Raw genomic sequence first — 23,666 nt, forward strand, 5'->3', positions numbered from 1 at the left:
GAGTTTTCTACTTCACACTCGATCGATATAATTATCGATATCCGCTATTATTATCTCTCTCTCGTAGTAGTATAATAATAAATATATATAATTAATAATTAATATATCTTGCCGCATGATCTTTTTGAATTTGTAATCGTTGCAACATCGGTGAGATATTGTCATAAAGACATCTGAATGAATTTTCGTGACTATTAAAATGGACTTGGGAATAATTAATTAAAGAATACGGATATTATTGACTACTGATATAAGATTCCCGACTATAGATATTTAAAAATTAAATTATAATTATTATGTATAGCTTAAAATGCAACATTAAATTCATGATTTATTATTGTACAGATGTTTCGTAAGTAAGAATGCACATTCACGACGAAATAATATGATATATTGTGAATAAAACTATATATATTTTTTTCTAATTGTACCTCGTATGAATAATCAAACTCGAATGATAAAAAGCTGCAGTTTTAAATAAAGATCGATGTCCTCCCTGATAGGGTTTTTCTACTATTTCTTAAAAGAACGCTCATTAATTAGTGATGACTTAGCATGTGTGAGCGCACATTACCAGTCGTACGCCCGTCGAAAAGACGGTGTTGGTTGACTTTACACAATATAATTACATTAATTACTGCTTTATTAAGCATTATAGGGCAAAGAAACTGGAATTTTCAACTCAATGTTGATAAGGAAGCGATATGTAGGCGCGCTCTTTAAGAAAGATCCTGTATACATATGTAGATGAGTTTGCAAGAAAAACCGATATAATAATAAAAATCAATATATTACATTAAATTAATATATTGTGAGCTATTTTTATCTAAATTTTAGCAGTTACGAAAACTCTACAAGATATACCGACTATTTTTAACATTATATCTCATATTCTCATCTTTTAAAATAACAGCCTCAATAAATATATATACGTATATATACAGGATGTTTCAAGACTGTAAATTATAATTTTTGAACTTACATTTTTTTCTATTCATATACTTCTCGAAATTCTCTCGTAAATTTTCAAGTCGAGTCCGGACTGAGCAAACGAACGCGAACGAACAATTTGCTTCAACGAATCGCAAGTACTGACGGAATTGTTTGTTATTCATTTGCGTTCGTTCGCGTTCGTCCAATCCGAATCGACGGATAAATAATAGAAATAAAATGTTTAATGTTTAACATGGTACGGGATGAGTTACTTTGAGGAGATGTTGATGATTGATCTTGAAGATAAGGGACGTTTAAAGAAAACCAACTAGAGTATATAATAGTATATAACAATGTATGTGTATATATATAATATATATAGAGCTGCAGTTTTATTTATATATATACATTTCCTTATATAAGTATTTTATTATTGGTATTATCATCTGAGAGTTAATATACATGTAAAATTTTCCTTGCGTATCTCATTGGTTGCCGTGCGGGCGTGTCCTGAATTTAAATGAAAGAATATCATTTATATTCGCGCGCACCGGCGTACAATCTATTACTCCGTGCTGTCTTTTTACGCGTCTGTTTTTTTCTTTTTTTCTCGTTTTCCTTTTCTTCCTAGCGCAGTTACACCAGCTATAAAGATACTCTGCCGTCCAATATGGGTTTTTTTTTGTCCTAAGCTCGCCCACTTAATATTCATGGCTTAGCGCGGTTTGCGTGGATTACCTTCGTAGATTACAAATGGGGTGGCGCGGAAGACTAAACAACTTGACGGTACGATCGGACGCTTGTTGTTTCGGCGTCTCTCTACTCCGTTACTTTTCACTTTATTTTTTCTTTTATTGCGATTAAATAATCGAGTAACCTTCGACACGTTGGAAGTATACGCGCTACCAAAATCACTCGCTTCGCGATTGCTCCTGCCTTTGCCCCTCGCGCAAACATATGTATCTTACCGTATATTTGCTTACGGTATCGCGTACCTCGTTATCTTCCTTTTTACCCTGCTCGCGATTAGAATGTGCTTTGGGATATTCGTTCGCGCGGTAGTCTAAACTATTTCGGAGGTTTTGAAACAATCCCCCTCTCTGTCCCCCCCCCCCCGCGTTTCAGCCTCTATTCACTTCCGTGACTACTCCGTTGTCCTCTTTGGTATACGTGTGTATCGTCAAGATATTTGGCCAGTCGACGTAACAATCGTGCGTGATTATGTATTATATGTGACCTATATGCAATTTACATGCCGCCGTCGTTATTATTAAAACATTTCTCATGTAAGAATCTGCGATAAAAATCCTCTAATGCTATAAAGATCACTTTGACACGGTCGCGGTTTTGAATATCAAATCGATAATCCCACTTTTGTCCTTGCATCCTTTTAGCTTCGCGCCTCCAATCTCTTTGGGCAATCGCGGCCTCTTCGCCTCCGCGACGAGAAATCCCTTTTCTAGAAAGGCTGCTGTGTGACATATATAGGTAGCGAAACATGCCGGTCTTTCTAGTTAAATACCTTATTCCTATGCGTCATATCCGTCTGGTCGACGCGACGGGTCTTTCGTTTACGTCATTACGCCTTTACCCTTTACATAATATTGCAGAATAATACGCCCACACATTGAAAATTTCTGCGATTATATCGGAAGCTAATCAGTCTAAATATAGAAATCTTACATCAAGTTCCAAGTACGTTTCGCTCGCGCAAACGAAAGACGGAAATTAAACGGGATAGAACGTTGATGGAACGTTGAAAATGTAAGAGGATGGATCGAGTGACGAAAAGAAAATGTTTCTAAACCCTTTAACGCGTCCTCGTGATATATCGCTCCCTCAACTTGTTCTCTAACGTTTAAAAGTCTCTTTAATTTTAATATTATTGATTACTCGCGTCCTCCTTGGAATAAATATATCTTAAACGAAACATGAAATTTTTTGAACAAATAATAAATATTGGTATAAGCATTAGGAAGAAAAATCTTCTTTTCCTCTAATTTTCTCTAAAATTCAAAAATTCCAACGTTAAAGGGTTAACCCGGTTAACGAACGTTGCTCGACAAGCGAGATGATTCGAGCGTCCTATGTCAACAAATCTCACGAACTGTGCCCGACTGTGTTCCCTTTTCGCATTATCGAATATACCGGTGTTTTTTCTAAGAATTATAGTAAGTACGATTGCCAAAATTTTCCAATATTTGGACCGCTCTCGCACGCGGGGAAAAAATACACAGTATCGTATTTCACGATATAAATAACGATGTGTAACTTCTAATTCGACGTGCGCTACTTCTTCAGCCGACCGCGAATTCCAATATCGGTCATCTCGTAATCGCGCGCTTTTCCTTCCTTTCCTTTCTTTTAGATTAATTACAGAAAAATGCATGTACGGTCAGCAGACGGTAGCGGTGCGCTAGCGGTGCGGTGCTCCGGACGTCGCTGTGATGAAACGAGCTTTTTTTGGCACTTGTCCTATTGCTTCTCTTGTATACGCGTATTACGGCGTCGCGAAGTGTGCTGCAACATGTAACACCGTGCCGTTCTCGGTGAGCGACGCGATCGAACACCACGATGAGAGAAATTTCGCCTCCGTCGCGTCGGGGAGGGGGAATTCTTCAATGGGGACAGGGGAGGGGGTCCACACATTCATCTTATAAAACGCTAAACCCTTAACGGTCCGCGTCGTTTTTATCCACGTTATTTTTCATCTTCCGCGTTCCACGCGCAAAAGATGTATCGAATTCCTCCGCGTCGGCACGCGGGCACCCATCCCGGGACTTTCTCTCCCTTTCAGCGAAGTGCGCGTGACGCGACGGACTTATCGGACCCCACGTGTTAAGTGCCATCGATATTAGACCGTTAAGAGCACTCGATACAAAGTAGCCGCGCGCACTAACATCGCCGTGACTACGAGCTATAATAATCGACGGGATCCTTTACACGAGTATACATGAGGTGGAGGTGATGATAATACGAATACGCATATCTCGCACAGAGTTTTATCGATCGATCGACGAGAGTAATAAGACATTAATAAGACCTAACTGTTATACGCTTAAAGAGTGGATGAGCGAATGAACGTGTCGACGTGCATGGTCTCTTCGTGAGTGCGCTAAGAAAAATTGTTAATAAACGTTTCGATTACATATACATTTTTTTTTTTTTGAGGAAACAACCCTCGATTTTTCACAGATTCGAGTTCTTCCGCACGTTCGCATTTATAATCGAGCCTCTCGGAAGGCGAGCTGATCGACTCGATGAGTAAATTTCTCGTTCTCGGCACGCGATTAATTTTCATCAATCGCCTAGCTTTTTCGTCTCGCGCGTAGAAGTCGATCAGATCTCCGAGAGGTTTGATCAGCGGTTGACGTAAAAGAAAAAGATAAGCTAGGGGGGGGGGTTCTCTCCCTTTTCTCTAGATTAATTCCACGTGTCCTCCCGGGCTATAATTCGCATCTTGTAAGTGTAAATGCGCCGCGTTTTTCGCTGCGGAGACGCAGAAACGCGCTCCCTGAATTACTCCTTTGTAACTCCCTCGACTTCGACGATCGCGTGGTCTCGCATTTGCGATGCTTTGCGTCGTCTTACGCAAAAAAGAAGAGTCGAGTTTCTCAAGCAAAAGTTTAGACACCATCCGTCATTTTCAGACTAACCATGCGCTTCTCAAAAACAAAGTTTAAATCAGTTTAGCATCTATATACAGTTTATGTATTGAATTTAATTCAACATCTTATATGTATAAATATTATTATTACTGTAATAAATAAATCTGTAAAAGGTAATAGTAAAATATAAATTTCTTCGCGTAGTTAGTCCGACACATATGATCGGTCAAAAATTTGTTTAAATGCCGTGGTGTCCAAACTTTTACTCGAGGAACTTCAAGAACGGGAATAGTCGAGGGTTCGACAAAGCATACATCCTACGTTACACTGCAATTCTCTAATTCCATAAGGAGTACAACGATTATCCGAATAGCTTAATGGTACATGACTTATAATACTGCTCGATTCGCTATTACATCGCTCCGCGTACGCTCGCGTTCGCCTTCGAACGGGGGGGGGGGGGTCACGCAATATACATTCGATTGTTGCAGATACATTTCCGAAACCGAAAATCCGTATCGTTAAGTATTCCCGTTGAATATTACACGCGCGTACGTTAAGTTACTCCCTGTGTCGCGAGCTACCCGCGACGACAATTCGTTTATAATGAGAATGAATCTTGATAAAGCTGTCTTAACGAGGAATCGATGGCCTCAAGAGAGCCTGTATTATCCCGCCGCATGTATAAAATACCTCATGCTTCACAATGCGCAGACAGGCGTTCATTTATGGTAAATCTTATGTCTTGATAAAATGTCAGATATACGCACGTACATACATATATATATACATATAGTATATATATGTAGGTCTGGAAGTATGTTCCGGGACTTTTATTTTTGATATCGGTATATTCCGGGACATTTGGCAGTTTCCAGGACTGTCCTGGAAAAAATTGATGTCCTACGGCATTTTTTGGGACAGTTTTTTGAATCTGATTACATATATATGCGTTATATTCCAGGACTGTACATTTCAAAAAACGTAAACAGTCCCGGAACATACCTCTGGACCTACATATATATATATATATACACAAAGGTCAACAAAGAATATATAAATAATAAAAATTGTTTATACAAGTAAAGTTCCTTAGAGTCTCTTTAGTATCAAGTAAAAGGTCTACAAATTATTATAATTTCGCGACGATTCAAACGGGATTAACTTCGCCAATATTGTATTTCTTATATAACAAGTAATAACGTTTAAGATATACGTTCTTACGTTTGATAACGAAATTTGCAGCAAGCGAATCTTTGGCGTTACAAGATCATTAACGAGAAGTGAGATTTACGAGGAGAAATATCTCGGTCACACCCGAGGGATCGTGTGTTTCCAGTCGAAAGATTTGACAGATTAAATGTGCGAGGCGTGGGAGGTGAATGGAGTTGGTGTAGTGTCCCAAAGGATATTCCTTCGGGTCTTCCGCGCGAAGATTCACTTCGAAAAATTACTTGGAGCACGCGGAAGGTAACCCGGGGAATATTCACTTCAATTACTAATGCCAGCGCAATTGGCTCACGCAGGTGTTCGTTCCAATTTTTTTTTCACCGTGGAATCAATAATCAAGATAAAAGACACGTGTTAAGAGCGCGATCGATACGTTTGTACCAGTTAGAACCGATCTCCTTCGTGGAGATTTCATGAAACGTCGCCGATAAGAAAATTGAGCAAGATATAGAAAGCGACAGCGGAAAAATATAAGATGCGAGAGAGGCAGAAGAGGTGACAATATCACAACAATAATATCCACACATTTTGTAAAGTTAACACAGTAATACTGCGAAGCCTCTCTATTCTCGGAGGATATTTCTTTATAAAATTATCCCCTAGAACAGAACTCGTGACCTGTTTCCGCACAACTATACTTAATTATAATATTGATTACCACTCTCTAAAAGTAGCATCATAACGCGTGGTATAAAAATATCAGGATCATTAACATTCTAATTATAAAAATATTAAAAGTCTCTATATAGATCTAAAAGTAATGATGTAAAAGAGAGAGAGAGAGAGAGAGAGAGAGAGAGAGAGAGAGAGAGAGAGAGAGAGAAATTAAAATCATAAAACGATTTTTGCTCGACAAAATCGTTTTCGAGTCTGGAATGATATCGGAACAATTGTAACAGTGGTATAATTGAATTTCTAACAATGGTATAATTAAATTTCCAATATAATGTAACTTTGGTATAGATGTGTAAAACATATTATAATCACATTACGCAGGTATACCCTGTGATTCATACGTCATAAATTGAGTTGGGATCCGCGGGATAAGGCGTAAGACATAAGACGTACGATAAATGAGCGGAATTCCTGTGTCGCACGACGCACGCACTTTGCGTCGATATAAGATTGCTAAAAGTAACGTGTTAATTAAGTAATCAGGTCGAGCCAATACAACGATTTACATTGTATTGCCGACACGCAACATTTGTTTTACGCAGAATGTATACACCTACCATAATTTATTTATACACCGCCAATGTGATGTAGACCGAGTTTTACTTCATATATCTACTCAACCTTTTCTCGCGAAAAGGTCAGAGTTATCTCCTATATCCGTGAATTTCGTGAAACGCGTAGGATTCCTCGACAAAAGGGAGCTTTCCGTATGCATGCAAACCCTACAACAACAAAGAATCGCGAACCAATCTCGCATATCACTTTCCAATTGAATTTCGCGAATTACAACGCTATAACAGAATAAAATCTAATCGTTATATCTTCTACGCATATATAAATATAAATAATATAATATACAATATATATAATATATATCAACTGTATTATAAATAATAATATCTATAATTTCTATTCACGATATACGCCGTTCTTACTATCTCACGTATCACCGTGATAAGTAGCCTACTATTTAGAGTTATCGTTTGAACAATACACGTGTTAACCACTCTCGCCGAGAGAATAACAAATCGAAGAGTGACACCTTCCAACGCTTGTCGTATCGTTACGATCGATTAACATCTATTAAATGGAAATTGTTATCGAATCGCATCCGTCTCATCCTTTCGGTGTGATAAAAAACGTTTCCATTCGGTTTCCCAGCCCTTCGAAGTCCCGTCAAGATCATGATTTCACCGTAATTGACTGTCAGACGCGTTTAACATACATCTCGTGGTCAATCTACCTGGCCCTTGGTATCTCGATCGCTCATAAGTCGCGACGCGTATCTTGCTACACCGCGAGTCATCGCAATGTGATTTGGCACGAAGAAAATAAATAAGTATCTATCTTGGTTTTCCGCTGAGTAAACTGTATAGGCCGCGCGTGCGATTATTCTTCGATCTCGTCTTAAAGGGGCTACTTGTACGTATTATTAGGGGTACAGGCTTCGAAAGTGAAACGATCAACGGCGGAGGGTCTCACTACGCTAAAAAAAGGGGGGGTAGATTCGTGTGTCCCTATATTGTCTATTCGAACTGCGTGCCATCGAGAGTCTTCGGTAGAGTAAAGTCCGTATCACACTGGGATTGAGATTGAGATTGAGATTGAAATTTAATCAATCAGAACAAAGAAAACTAATCGCGAACTTTGCTCTGATTGATTAAATTTCAATCCAATCTCAATCCCAATCCGTAATCTGATATTGGCTTGAAGATGATTTATGAATGCGAACTACGAGACACTATTCATGAAATGATGGTTGTACTTTCAACAAGTTCCCATTGAAACTGATATATCAGCGTGTGTGTAAATGTATGTGAGTGAAGGATGAGCGCGTCGTAACAAATATCTTGTTTTCTACCATCGCAGAGCATTTTGTACTTACTCCCTGTGCGTACGTAATACTTGTCGTCATTAAGAAATTTCATTATCGTTAAACATCGTCGCTTCTCTAACACACCGGTAAACAGATGCGCTACGTTAATTTTGGTTTCGATTAACGCGCGTCTGACGGGCCCGCAGGGGATTTTCCCGTCACACGATCCGGAGGCTCCCGACGGCCCGTCAATCAAAAAACGGCGCGCTAAGAAATTAACTAAGGGTAAAAATCGCATCCTTCCTCCTTTTTCTTTTTTTGGCGTTTGGCGTCTATTTCTTATCGTAGACTAATTTTATACTGACTAGAGGCATTGATACGTCTTAATTTGGCATGAAGCGTATAAGTGAAACTCACGAACAGCGTCCTCCACTCGGGGAGAAGAAAAACGATCGAAGCGATCTTACTACGCGAAACACACCTCTCTTTTCGTGGAATACAAATACACGTGGCAGCCATGGTCTCCACTCGGAAAGAAATTCTTACGACATATTTTCCCATTATCTTTTCGCCCCATTTTGTCGTCCCGCGCAATGAAGTTTAACGTTAACGTGACCGCGGAACGACCGCGATTTACAAAGTCTCGTCGCTCGAAACTCAAAACAATTAACAATCCCGGCCAGATCATAAATATAATGATATCATCTAACACAAAGTACTATCGATATCTTTGTCGCGATATCCACAAAATGCTGTAGATAGGAACAAATCTAGAACCATAGATCTACGCGCGATGGTATCTACAGTGCCATAGAAAGTTTGTACAGTATTACAATATTGTGATGATAACGAGCGTGTAAAGTGATATAATATAATTCGTACTAATGTTTATTATTATACCGCGATAAAACGTACGGACAATCGCGTGATGGTCGCGTGCGTTATCAAGTAACGAAAATAATATCGGAGGGTATTTAATGTAAGTGTAATCTAGTACAACATGTACACATATACGTTTTCACTCTATTTTTGCTATGATATATATATATATATATATATATATATATATATATATATATACTATATATATTAATAAAAAGTTCGCGATACGCGCGTGTCTGAAGAGAGATGTTACTCGTCACTCGTCACCTTTTTAAAAGTGCATTTCTCGTACGTCTATCAATCGAAGGAAACAGGCTCTTTGGATATGAATCTCTCGGCTAAAATCAGCCGTCGAAAAGAAATGCAACACTGACACTATAGATAAATATAAGATAAAATAAGATAGAAAAACAAAAAAGACGAAATCGAATCGAGAAAGAATTCAAGAAGGATTGCACTTTAATCGTTTAGCTGTCATCTCTCAAGAAATGTCACTTTCTTAACAAATGACAAAAATGAGTAATTTCTGTCAAATATGTGCGATCAACAGATGGAAAAGACAGCGAGTAGCGAGTCTTTCCATCGCGTGCCTTTGTTAATTACTTACGATTCGCGTCAGAATCACTCGCGAGACATATAGCGAAAGAGTTATACTTCCCGGGCAACGCAACATCCGCAAGACATCGTAAAGATGTTCTACACCCATGCGAGGTTTGTCTAGGTGTTTTTCGGACGTTTCTCGCAGCTCTATTGTTCCTCATGACGTGTCTCTACATGTCCCTTCAGACGTTCATGGCGTAGTACACCGTGTTCGAGGCCGTGGCCGGCGCAGACATGAGATTGGTATTGGGATCGACGTAAGAGTTGGACATCAGCAGGACGTGCGGCGACGAGTTCGCCGGGACGAGAGTCGGTTGCGAGAAGTCCCGGGCGGGCATGCTGGCGGCACCCTCGGGAACCCCGCGTTCCGTCACCGCGCACGTGTTGATGGCGCGCGGTAGTTGCATCACCGTCGCCGCAGATCCGACGATGGCCGTCGCCGGCGCCGCTGACGCCGAGGATGCCGGACACGCGAGCGGAGTGACGTTTCCCGACGCGGATTGCACGTTGTTGCCACCGTAGGACGGCTCACAGCTCTTGTTGCTGTTAGTTATGATTCCGGTGCATTTTAGGGAAGCGGTGGCGGCGGCGGCCGAGGTGGACGAGGACGAAGACGACAGGGCGGACGCTGACGCCGAGGACGACGACGAGGACGACGAGGACGAGGAAGACGACGAGGATGACGAGGACGAAAACGACGAGGCAGCCGCGATGGCGATTGTTTGCGTTTGCATGTCCGCGGCGGCGGCGGCGGCCGCGGTGGTACCGGCGGTAACGGCGCCGCGTGCCAGATGCGCCGGGTACAGCGGATAGCCGTCCTGGTTACTCGCCGGGATGCATCTCGAGGGCGCGATCACCGTGTACGAGGGTGGCGACTGCTGCGTCGCCATGGGCACGCGGTACGACGCAATCTCGCCGTGATGATGCTGATGCTGGTGCTGATGTTGATGCTGGTGATGGTGAAATTGCATGGGATGCACCGCCGTGTGAGGCACGGGGGAGAACGCGATGTTGGGCGACCGGAAATCCTCAGTCTGATGGGGATGTATGTGTAGGTGCAGGGCCTGCTGAGCGCTCTGCATGGAATTCGGGCTGGAGACAGATGCGAGGGGTGGTGGGGGCGGCGGCGGGGGTGGGATGGGTGGCGATGTATTTAAATTGGAGTGCGACGTGGCGGAACGATTCGCGTTATAGTACAAGGCCTGTTGCTGATTGGTCTTGTTCAGACGGGGATACGGGTATCGCTCGATGTGACTGGCGTAGTTCGGGGAGGAGTGCGGCGGCAGGATGCGCTGCAGGTTCTGATACGTGGGGTCCGATATGCCGCTGTACGGCACGAAGTACATGGTGCGATAGCACTTGGTGCTGACGCCGGGCACGGCACCGCCGGGCAGCACGTTGCAGTGATAGTTCGCGATCGTCACCGGCGGATTGCGACGTTGCATCTTCGACAGGGTGTTGGTGTAAATCGAACCCGCGATATCGTCGCCGGCGCCGCCGGTCCCGCCGCCACCGCCACCCGCGATACGCAGCATGCGCGTGCTCGACAACTGCTGTTGCTCTTGGAAATAATGATGACCGTTCCTGTGCTCGGCGTACAAATGCGCGGCGCCGTCGACGGATGGCGTTCTGACGAACTGCCGCGGTATCGCGTTCTCCAGATAAGTCGCGTGCTCGGAGATACCCTGGATGTTCGCCGTTACCGCCTTGCTCTCGGCGATAGTCTGATATATGTCGTCGATCTGCTTCTGCATCGTGTTTATGCGATTGATCGTATTTGTGTCCCGCTCGAAGCTCCCCATCGTGCCGTACACCTCCGCGGGTATGGGAATCGCCTCGTCCGCCCCGTCGGCGGGCAACAGGGACTTCGCGTCGATCTTGTCGCCGTTCACGTCGCAATATATCGGCCATATCGAGCCGGATCTCGCGTCGTTGTTGACCGCACCGGCGCAAGACCGCGCCCGATGGATGGCCTCATTGGTAGCCTCGTACTGCTGCTTAATACCCGTCACCGACGGTCGCCGGTTGAACCCGTAATCGTTGAGCTCGTCGTCGTCTTCTTCCTCCTCGTTGTCCGCCTGCGCATCCCTGCCGTCGTGATTCTTAACACCCTTGCCGTCGTAATTCTCAGACGACGTATTCACGGCCTTGTCCTCGGAATGGTAGCCGTTAATGAAAGAGTAACGGTCCTCCGGCTCGTTGTAGCGGCGTTTTATTCGCTCCATCCTCGACTTGTCCTGCTCGACGAACGCGAGCAACTCGTCGGCGGTATTATCCCCAATGTCGGGTCTGCTGCCTATCGGCGTACATCTCGTCACGTCCGGTTGACCGGCATACTTTCTGTCCTCGCCATTCAGAGCCGCTTCTATGTCTTCTAAGCTGTACGACGAATCCGAGTTGTAGTTTATCGATTCGCGGTTCGAGGACGTTAACATTCTGGAGTCGTTTCGGTAATAGTCGTCCTGAGCGTCAGAATTGTTGACAGTGACGCAAGACAGCGGTGCCAGACTCGCCAATAATTGCCTTCGCACATCCGAGTTCATCTTCGTAAGCGAATTTTTGGACTGACACTCCTTGGCGAGGAGGTTTCTCCCACCCGGGCCGATCCCGAGATCGGGTAGATTCGGTTGGATGTTTTTCTTATGCGCGAACAGGTCCGTGATCTTTCTGTAGGTGGATTGATTCGGCGGATTGTCCGTCACCAACATCGGCATTCCCATCGTATTGCGTCCGTGCGTGTTCATGGCACTCGCCGTCGTCGCCATCGCCGCCGCTGCCGCCGCCGCCGTCGTCGTTGTCGTCGCCGCCGCCGCCGCCGCCGCCGTCAAGGAGTTCGATCTCGTCGTCACCATCGTTAACATGGCAGTGGTTTCCGTCGAGGCTACGCTCGCCGGCAGCGACTCGCACATAGGCCGTTCCTCGCCCAACGGCGACGTTCGTATCGAGAGATCCCCGCCGGCGCCGTATTTGTCGCTCGCGGAATTTGCGTTGTCCGAACTGTCGGTCGTGTCCAGGTTCTCGTCGTCCTGATCGACGCACGTGAGCTGCCTGATCCGCTCCTCGAGCGACAGATTTTTCGGCCGCAGGTTCTTCTTGCGCGTTATCGTGTTGTACTTGCCGATCAGACTCCGTCGCAGAGTGTTCCGCTCGATGGATCTCTTGATCGAGCTGGACTCGCACTCCGGCGACTCGTAGACGCCACCGGGGACCGTCGACTTTTTCACCGCGTCGAACAGCCGCAAACTCTCCGCGGTAATCAGAAACTTCTGCGCTTCGTCCTGAGTGTGTTCCGGGCAGGTCGACGAGCTCGCTTTGTTGGCCGGCACCGGCGGCGGCGAGATAAACTTCGGGTTGGGAAAAAGTTGTCTCACCGCGGAATTTGGCTTCAGGCTGTTGCTGGCGAGGGACACGTTGCCAAGCTTGAAAACGAGGGACAGCTCTTTCGCGTCCTGCTCGCGCGACTGCTCGCCCGGCGTCGTTTGATCGCTGATGCGTTCCGCTTCCGCCGTCGTTGCCGCTCTTTTGTCGTTGCTCGTCGAATTTTTGGCGTTTGCGTTACCGTCGCGATCCTCCGTGACGTCCGAGTCGTTACACCGCGCGTTCTCGTGAGCGATCGACATCGGGCCGCCGCCGCCGGTCCCGGGACAATGCGCCGGGTTAAAACCGGCATCGCAAACGCTTTTATCTTTATCCGCATCGGATCGTCCGGAGCAATCCTTCCGCTCCTCCTCGCTAATTTCGCGCACGATGCGTCGCTCCGTGACAGTCGTCATCGTTATTGTTTCCACGAGATAACGATGGTGCAGATCTACGAACAGAGTTACCGTATACTTGAGTCGAGCGAGAAAAATTAATGCGCTGCGAAACGCAATTAAATTTCGAACGCTTCCGTTTAACGTTGCGCGAGGCAACGTACGTTTCATCGTATAAAATTTTATCTCGGATATCGGAGAGTAAGTATATATACTGCACGTATATGTTGCGCGTTACGAGCGTTAGAACGAGATACGTCGCGCAACGTGTACCTCTAATTTTCCCGAGCTTATCGGCTTTCGCATCTTCATTTGCGTCATTTTCGAGATTAATGGTCATCAATTATTACATAGTTGTAAACGTGAGCAAATATCCGCGTCCCGCGCGCGTTTACGCGATGCCTTACAATATTTTCCGAAGCTCGCTAAATGAATTAAACCGATGCTACTGACCGGTGTTTGGTGCAGTCGAAGAAAATAAATAAATTCTCGTGCCCGAGGGACAACTTTTAAAAATAGGTTTCTGCGATAAAAATACTCGAGTAATTTGAAATGAAGGAAGATATACCGGGATGAGACCCCCGATGCTGTTTATCCAGTTTTTCCTGCAAATTCCTTTGACCGTCGGGCGCCGTGTCCTTGCTGCCCTGCGTATCCCGCTCATTCCCACGATCCTTCGCTTGCGACTCGCATTCTGGAACATAAGAGGCAAGATCGAACCCATACGTCTTAGCTCACGCCTTTGCGCAATTATGCGCATTATTATGAGTCCATTAAACGCGCCGCGTTTATTGCGGCCTTCGGAAACAATGAGTTGATACGCGAAACGGATATGCTATCTTATAAACTCACTGACGATCTTCGGATAATACGAGATCCACGCGGAATTCTTTACGCCGCCCGTTAAATCTGACATATTAACGGCCGCGAAAAGCGGAGTCGTGCCGTCCGATACAAATGCCATTTCTTTACTGCAGTATCTCGCTGAGAACTCGCTGGAAGTTTTATCTGTTATCAGGTGTGTTGTGTCACGACGCGTCCCGGCAGATACGCGGATGAGATATATGCGGTGTGCCAGAAATTCCGTACTTTCCCTTGATCACTAAGATTGTGAGAACTCTCAAGAGAGGAGAAACGCGTGCGGCGGCAATTTTCTCGGACGCCGCGCCGTCTTTTTCGATTTTTCTCTCTCGATGCGACGTACACTCGCGTTTGAGCTTCGAGTGAAAAGTCTACCGCGAAGAAATACGCGCGAATCTAGATAATCTCAACGCATCCCGAAGACGTTCGCGCGCTCCACGAGTCGAAATAAATTCGGCGCGCTTGGTTCAACGTAATGTCGATCGAATTGAATCTACATAAACGCCGTGCATTCGTCAGGGGTTAATTGCTCTCGTTATACGAAATTACGCAAAATCCTAAAGACCGACTGCATTTCTCATAATTAAACCTGGCTGTATATCTAATTTTTTATTTTTTTTATTTTGGTACGCATATCGTATCCCGAGAGAATACACAACTCGAAAATTCACGATTTTCAGGAAAGGAAAAAAACTGAAATAACTAACGCAATTACAATTATATTTTGTTATAATGAAACTTACATTGTTTCTCGAAAAGGTGCTGTGATTCACCTGCCAATTCACTTATGATACTATTCATCCAGGATCGTAATATAACCGTTTTAAAAAAAATAACGACACTTTTGCCCCGTGCAGCGAATTTCGCAGATAGCTTTACAACACTATTATAGCACGTAGGTAACATTTTAAGCATATTTTTTATGGGCTTAATTCAATATTAAAATTTTTTATTGTGACAGTTATTTTTCCCGAGGTGCTATAAGTTGGTACGTAGCGGGATATTTATTTAAGAAATAGTGCTTCATCTCTATATAATGAGAAAAAGAAACGATTCTTTTAAAAATTTATTTTTTAAATTTCCTTTAAAGCGGTTTGACGATGTGAAATTTTCGAAGGAACGCCTCGCTTAAATGTCATTAAAATCGAAGGGAACGAGTTTTCTTTAGAACAGAGTTAGAACAGTTATTGTGCGTTCTAATCAAGCGATGGCCATCGATATTTAACGTACTTTCAAAGTCGCGTCGTGTGTATCGACCGATTCACAGCTCTCCTCTCTCTCTCTCTCTCTCTCTCTCTCTCTCTCTCTCTCTCTCTCTCTCTCTCTCTCTCTCTCTCTCTCTCTCTCTCTCTCCCCTCTCTCTCTCTCTCTCCTCTCTCTTGCATAACTTCTGCAGTTTCTGCAGTCTGGCGTTCATTAATAGTAAGGCTGACGTATATTTTCTATTGTTATAGAACGCTTGAGCTTCGTGACATATCACATCGTTCACCGTGTCGCAAGAAAACGAAGCTTGTCTCCGACTTATCGGACGGTTTGCAGCGGAAGAATATCTTATATCGCGATCTCGCGCACTTTTCGAAAATCGCGAGAGCCAAAAAAAGAACGATCTCTTTTGCCTCGGCATAAATTTAAGGAAAAAAAATATATATTTAATCGACGTAATAGCCCGTTTTATGTATAATTTGCCTCGTGTAATTTTATCACACGTTTGTATCCAAGCGTGGGCGTGACACGCGACTTATTCAAAAATGTCACATTAGAGAAGTATGCATTTTTTTTTCCACATTCATATGTACCGCAACCTGTTGCGAACCTGAAGTACGCGCCAACAATGAAGACTCTTTCTACACAGCGAACTCTTGTGTCTGACGCGTTTTAATAAATCTAATAAAGGAAGGTTTATTTAACTCACAGAGTGCGCGCAGACTATTCGACTTGTGCAAAATGTAATCCCTAAAAAAATACTCGAGTCGTACTTTGAATGTTTTTTATTCTTTCATTGTAAACTCAGAAGATATTTTAGTATAGATCCCCAAGCACCCTGTGCCCAGTCTAATGTTTACGGTGCCTAGCGGAAAATTTAGGTATTCGTGGCGTAAAATGCGAATCATTTGGTTAGAAATATAAGTGTTCTTACCGAGTATCTCCTGGGGAAGTACCGGAGTTACGCTAGGCCGCGCTTCCGGTGAGCGTTGATACGCGAATAAGCCTATACTCCCTCCGTATCTACATACATTAGTATTTTGTGACCGCGATTGTAGATCCGATCGTAGTTTTTAATCGTTTAATATATCATCGGATCACGAGCTTCCCTTTTCTATCGATATTAAAAATATTACCTAAATTATTTCCCCTTATAGTAAGCACAATCACAATCTACGGATTTTTCAGTTCTGACAAAGAGTCGAATTTGAGAAAAGTATATGTACAATATTTACGGCACAGTGTCTGCGCATTGACTATAGTTAAAAAAAAAAGCGAACGTTATAAGAAGCCATTATGTTATAACTATCGAAATTGAACAATTCTGAATATTCATATACAGATACAGATATATATTTCCCTTTGAGAATCTCCCTTCGTATTCTAAAGAATGCGCATAAAAATCCAGCTATGTTCTTAAACGGCTTACCAACCGTGGCTAGCCTCATGAAAAACAATACCATTATTATATTCGCATCCTGTGTGAAGGGATATCGTGGGACTGTTCCTCGGTTATGTGTGAGAAAAGAGCTGAGCAACGATGCAATTCCTCTAATTTGCACCTTTCCATTAAAGCTGATAGATTCAACTCCAGATATGTAGCATCATTACTTTCATCATGCGTGCTATAGCGTAGCACAGAGCGTATATGAAGTATTATTAGCATATTGTTTCCAATTATTGAATTATTGTTTCATATTACAATACGCGCGCGCGCGCGTAATACGTTATAACGTTTCGAAACTGTTCTCGCAAAAAAATTATTTCACGCCTGTAGGCCATTTTTGTAAAAACTACGCACCAAAATTATTTTTCAGGCAATCGATCTTTAAAGACAAAAATAAATCTGCGATTTATCAAACAATTTTTGTTTAACTTATACTATCAAATAACATACCTATTTTTTTTTAAATCAAGCTACACGGAAAAATATTTTCCGAAAAATATCATATTGTAAAAATAATAGCGAAAAATAGATTAGTACGCAACTACGGTAACTACAAATTGATACGAGCGTTTAAAATGCAAATGGTATTAAATTTTATTTGCAATTATATTCATGATGAACATAGAAAAATGTTTATTTAAAGCTGTGAAATTTTACCGTAATTCTACAAGTATAATTTTGGCAATATTCAATGAAGAATGGATCAGTAAAATTTTTCCAAAGGAAATTCTCCGTAAAAAATTCAGATATGATCAATAGAAATCTGGAACTGTTGCGCAAATAGAAATTACTGCATAAATTTTCAATAAGAAACGAATAATTCTAAATTTTCGAAAAAATTATTTATAATAATACGATTAAAAAAAAGGGAGAAACAACATATGCAGTCTTATGCCCGTTATGATTATAATTGTGTACCGCGGGAGGATTAACGTTGTGCGAGTGCTTCTTGTGATTCAAGTGAATATTTTACACGGTTGCTGGATGATAATAACGGGCTGCATTAGACTTTCTTTCCTTTTCTAATCAGTAACGTGGTAAGCATCAAAAGTTTTCTGAATGTTGAAGTTTCAAGTGTACGTTAAGCTTTTCGTCTTACGCGACTGCTCGTTACAGAATATTACGAAACTGTTCTCTTCTGTATTAACAAGAAGAATATTTGTCTGGCTCTTCGAAGCTGCTTTAAATTTATCCAGTAAGCTTGTTATCCGTTCTGTATTTTTAATACAATATTAATTGTAAGTTGTTATCTTTTACGCGTATCGTGTGTTTATCATACATATTATTTTTAACACACATCGTTACTTTTCTTCGTACAACGAAAAGGGATAAAGTTTGCAAACGAATAAAAGTCACGCGATAAGTAAAGCTTAGCTATTTTGCAAAAACTAAGAGTGATTTAACCAAGCAGCATGCGATATTTTTACTAAAACATATTCTTATACAATTACAGAAGAGTTTGTATACTTAAATCTTCAATTATCTAAACGAGAATCTCGAGGGCTGAAGAAATCCGCGCTGAGCAAAGTTAATTCCCTACTGGGGGAATATTTATACAGATATATAGATATACCAAAGCTTCTAATTCCAATAATAATTTACCTGTCGTTTATCGAGACGCGACAAGTTATGATATATTGAAGGGAAAGCCAATTTCTTTGTTGGAAGCCGTTATAGTTGGGCAATTGCGGAAATTAGTGGATTTACGCTGAATATTACAATATTTGCCGATACGAGGATTTTGAATCCGTAAATACGGGGAAAAATATCGTTCTAAAAAGATACTTTAACGTACATATAACAGTCGAGGGAAAGAGAGGGTCGGCATTGGGGACGTTACGGAAGTCCCGTCTTCCGCGTCGTCGTCTAGGTATCAATCGAGAAAATACCTAAATCAAAACGTTACGTAACAAAGCTACCAGTCAGCTTACCCGCTGCCTGTTGCTGATAGTAATTGCACTCCGTGCACGCCACCGCGGACGACGCGCGGCCACGCTGCTCCGTCTCGTTGGCGATCTCGCTGTCGGAGCACACGTCCTTGTAACCCTCCGGCGGGCTGAGCGTTTCCTGCTGCTGCTGATCGTGTCGCGGCGCGGACGGCGGCGGCGCCGCCGACGACGGAACCACGGTTCCGCTCTCCTCCTGACGGGAATCCGCGGTCTCCTTCGGCCGACGTCCTTTCGCCGCGTCCTCCGCGTCCACGTTCCCTCGCTCGTCCCTCACGTCCTTCCCTTCTACCGACGTGGCCGCCGACGCTACCTTCCCGTCGACGTTCTCCTCCTCGTCCTCCCGCTCCTCCTCCTCCTCCTCCTCCTCTTCCTCCTCGCCGTCGTCCACCTCCTCCTCGTCCTCCTCCTCATCCTCCTCCTCGTCCTCCTCCGTTTGCGTGTCCTCGCGACCCTGCTGACTCTTTCCGCGGGGCCCACCGCCACCGCCGCCACGATGATCCCGCGCGGCGTTCTCGCAGAGCGCCTGCTCTACACCCCTCGCCATCTCGCCGTATCTGCCGTTGCCGTTGCCGGTGCCGGCGCCGATGCCGAAGTGCAAGTTCAATTCCGCCCGGCACTCCTTGCAGTTGCCGAGCCGCATGAACTCGTGCTCCTGGTAGCAGCAGTCGCAGTCCTCCTCGTAATCGGCGCAGCACTCCTCCTTGATAAGTATTATGTAGTCAGCCGCGAAGAACTCGTTCAGCTTCTCGTTGATCACCACGCGATGCTTCTGCGACTTCGCCTTGGTCTGGCCCGGCTTCTTCAGCAGCGACTTGAGCGTCTTCGCCGCCGGTTCCGCCGGATGTTGTTTGTTGCCGTGTTCCTTCATTGTCGGGGCTTCTTTCTCTTTCCTTTTTTATCTCTCTCTTTCTTTTTTTCTTTCTCACTCTCTCTCCTTCTACCTCTCGGTGTCATTCACTTATACCGACATGTTGTACATCCTTCCATTGTACACCTTTCCATAGTCCTTGCTGGTCTCGCCCCTCAGGACAATACAGCGAGCGCTATACCTCTTTCTTTTTCTCTCTCTCTCTCTCTCTGATTCCCCCTTCTCGTTCTCTCTTTCTCTCTCCCTCTCTCTCTCTCTCTCTCTCTTTCGCCCTGGTCGCTGTCCGTCCTTACCACCGCCACCTGTGCTACGGCTTCCTACCTGTCCCTCGAGCTCGCGTTCCCACGGCTCGCGGCGGCGACGCGCGTTACACACTTCCTCGCGCGGCCAACAATACTCCACCTGTCTACGCGCCGGCGTTATCGCTCATCGTCGTTCGACAACCCCGTGGGGCCCGTGGTCGTTCGCATCGGTTCGCGCGCGCGCGGCCATCGACGTGTGCCGTCGGACACGCATGGAGTCGGCCGAACGTTAAGTAATCCTGCCGACGTGCGGCCGCAACATCCCTCCGATCCCTCTCTTCGTCGGGGCGGCGCGATGATCGATTAACCCCGCGGAGATCACATGCTTCGACTCGGACTGCCCCTGCCCGTCGCTCCCGGTTGCCGCGAACGACCGCTCGCCGAATCCTGCGTCCGACCGTCGTCGTTATCGTTGTCCGTCGTAGGCGTGCACGTGCTCTGCTGCCTTGGTGAACGCGACGCGCGTTCGCTCTCCCTCTCTCTCTCTGTCTCGCGTTGCGTGCGCGAGGAAGTCAGTCCGGCGAAGGCCGTGCGCCTATCGATCGAGGCACGCTGGAGCTTTTCTTCATCTCGCGGATAATCGCGCTCCCGCCGCGCTCTCGCGTCCCGCCGACGACGTTTCCCGACGTTGGCGGAGACCCGAGCGCGGTCGCTCGCGGAGGATCCCGGTTACCTTGACGGGGACTCAAGGTTACTGTGATACGTCGCCGCGCGACCGCGACGTCCCATTGAGATCGAGGGGACGATACGCTATAAGCGACGATTCCACGGTAACCGCGAGGGCGGGGGGGGGGGGTACCTTTCCTTCGAATTTCGAATTCGACCGCCCGAGAGAGAACGACGTCCGCGCGCGGCGAAGCGAGACGTCGCCGAGGATCGCGCCGCGACCAGTCCGACTAGTCGAGTCCAACCGCGATCGCCGTCACTCGCGTTTCCTGCAATTATCCCCCGAAAGCCTTTATTTTCTCTTTCTCTCTCGATCTCGCGCTCTCGAGTCCTCGTTTTTAGCACCTTTCACGACGCGAATCGTAACGTGCGCGCGTAAGCGACCGCCTCTCCTCTCTCTGTCTTTCTCTTTCTCCCTTTCGCGACGTCCCCGTTTATCGATTTCGCGTGACGAATGCCGAGAAGACCGCCGACGCACGCGACACGACTCCGCGATCGGTTCGTGAGGTCCGTCGCTGCCCGCGACCGCCGTTGTACTACTAAACTACCACAGACTACTACGAGGCCGATCGCTTCCAAGTTCCGAGGGCTCTTCCCTCCACCGCCTCTGGAGGAATCACAATCGCGCTCGGGAGTAATGTGAGTCCGTCGGTGGGACGGCCGCGCGCGACCGCGCTCGCGCTACTCTTCCCATCGTCGTCGTCGTCGTCGTCGTCGTCGTCGTCGCCGTCGTTGAGATTCCTCGACAGTCGCTGTCCCGAGGGCGAGTTAAATAAAACGGCTCTCGCGAGACGAACACGGGAGGATCAATGAAACGGAGCACCCTTGCTTTGGTCGCGCAACTATAGTATTCTTTTACGAGCGACGTCGACGTTTAGTTTAGCGGAGCGTCACTCGTCGTGACGCGCCGACCGAGACTGTCACCGTTACTACTGCCGCCGCCGCCGCCGCCACCGCCGCCGCCGCCTCCACCACCACCACCACCATCACCATCACCACCACTACCGCCGCCGCCGCCGCTACCATCGTCGACCATGCCCCCGCTGATCGTACCGGCAAGAACGACTTTCCATTCCAGCAACGTCGGCCGAGTTGTTGCTGGCAAATTCACAAGGCTCTAAAATGGGTCGAAACATCGACCGAGAGAGAGAGAGAGAGAGAGAGAGAGAGAGAGTGAGTCGCTGTTAATGCACCACCCGATTCACATTCCGCCAATTTCCCTCGCGAGCGTCCTTCGCCTACCGCGCGTCTTTCATGCCCGCGTAGCGGAGCAGCGGAACAGCGCCGATCCGAACGGATCTATTGTCATTTCTTCCAGGAGGGTTTCCTATATCGCAAGGCGCAAGGTTTCTCTTTTCATAGGGATTCTTTATTCTGAAAAAAATGTCAAATGTTTTCTCGATCGTGAGTGATCTTTCGACGATACGTATCTTTGAGGTCAAAGATCTTTCTTTGTATCGCACCTTTCTTTTCCCGAATATCCCGCGAATGTATTTGATTAAAAAACAAGCACGTACACTCGGCAATAGCGAAGCTAAATATACAGAATAGACACATTGTATCGAAACAACGGTCCGTTGTGTGGCCGATGGTCAATCTTAAATATAAAAGTCAATCAATCGTTCAATCATATGTTTGAAAATTTCATGAACAATTTAAAATACACTTATAAATCGAATCTTTAGAATAATAATCAAATGACCTAGTTTTCAAATTGTTCGGACTCGGACGCTCCTTTCAGCTAGCGCATCCTTTTCTCTTCGGAGCGCTTTTCTATCGCAAGATGTCCGTATTGCGAAATGCCAAATATTTTGTCTCGATCTTAAATATAATCTTTTGACTGTACGATATCTTCGAGATCAAAAAGCCTCTTTCTTTATACTATACCTATATACCTGTATGTGCCAGACCTTTCTTTTCCCGAATATTATACATTTTTTAATTTCCTAAGCATGCAATTTGAGACACTTATAAATCCGAATCCTCGGAACAATGACCTAGTTTTGAAATCGTTCGGATGTTCCTTTCGGCACATCTTTTTTTTTTCAACCCTTATGCCCCATCGTTCCTTATTACTATTCCGGAGATGTGGTTTTAAGCGTTACTTTACTTCTGCGTGATGTATAAACTTTATAACAGAACTTTTATCACATTTTAAAGCGATTCTATTTCAGTGTCACGATTATCCCTTTGCTCCAGTTACTCTGGGTTAACCCTGTACGTATATAATTGTTCCGGCGTCGCGACATTATTTATAAACCGCGCAAGGCCTGTGAAATTCTGTGTAAAAGATCTATCACCAGCTTCGGTTCATACCGCGCTCCTCCGTGCTTCAAGGTATACTTACATTCCAATCCAAATGAATGCGCAATCTGTTATTTTTTTTCTCTTCCACAGTTCTGTAATCGCCGATAATTGAATACGGAGTACGGTGTTATATAATGCGATTCTCTCGCTCAGCCGGCTCAGCACGGTCACGAAGATCGTTTCACGTAATTATTACCCGGAGTCATGAATAATCCTTACATCTCTCAAACGATCTTGCCACCTGCGTCATTGAATTTCTAACCGCTAACTCTGACAATTCCATCGCCCGTATATCTCTCGCTTGCAAAAAAAAAAAAAAAAAAAAAAAGCGGCGAGGTATTATTTTCTCGCTTTTCGCCGGACAAATGGGAGAAGCGGCTGTAACAATTGCAACGGATAAATTGCGGAATATCCGTGTCAGCTTGTGAATTCCACATAAAAGGTCCAGTACGCACGCTCCAATTAACTCAGTTTACGTTCCGCTGTCACTTCAATTGGATTATATCGCTCGGCGAAGAAAAAAAAAAGAAAATATTATATTTGCACGTGCGGTATATACACGTTGGT

General features: G+C 44.9%; 1 protein-coding gene across 1 annotated transcript; it reads right to left on the minus strand.

Annotated features, from left to right (window-relative positions):
* Nucleotides 1–1,301: 1,301 nt before the first annotated feature.
* LOC143906448 (uncharacterized) lies at nucleotides 1,302–21,987 on the minus strand. Its single transcript, XM_077422573.1, has 3 exons — nucleotides 18,939–21,987; nucleotides 14,065–14,190; nucleotides 1,302–13,552 (listed from the first exon to the last, which is right to left on the minus strand). The coding sequence occupies exons 1-3, from the start codon at nucleotides 19,822–19,824 to the stop codon at nucleotides 9,927–9,929; spliced, it is 4,638 nt and encodes a 1,545-aa protein (XP_077278699.1). The 5' UTR covers nucleotides 19,825–21,987; the 3' UTR covers nucleotides 1,302–9,926.
* Nucleotides 21,988–23,666: the final 1,679 nt, after the last annotated feature.

This window comes from Temnothorax americanus, unplaced genomic scaffold (genome assembly GCF_048541705.1).
Source record: "Temnothorax americanus isolate GAGA-0224 unplaced genomic scaffold, ASM4854170v1 Scaffold1, whole genome shotgun sequence".
Taxonomy (NCBI): domain Eukaryota; kingdom Metazoa; phylum Arthropoda; class Insecta; order Hymenoptera; family Formicidae; genus Temnothorax; species Temnothorax americanus.

Bases quoted from the DNA above. Each gene is read 5' to 3' on its own strand.
- LOC143906448 (XM_077422573.1), bottom strand. From the start codon at position 19,824: ATGAAGGAACACGGCAACAAACAACATCCGGCGGAACCGGCGGCGAAG. The intron at 14,191-18,938 runs GTAAGCTGACTG...CTTATGTTCCAG, and splicing joins CTATCAGCAACAGGCAGCGG to AATGCGAGTCGCAAGCGAAG. The intron at 13,553-14,064 runs GTATATCTTCCT...CTCTGTTCGTAG, and splicing joins GCATCGGGGGTCTCATCCCG to ATCTGCACCATCGTTATCTC.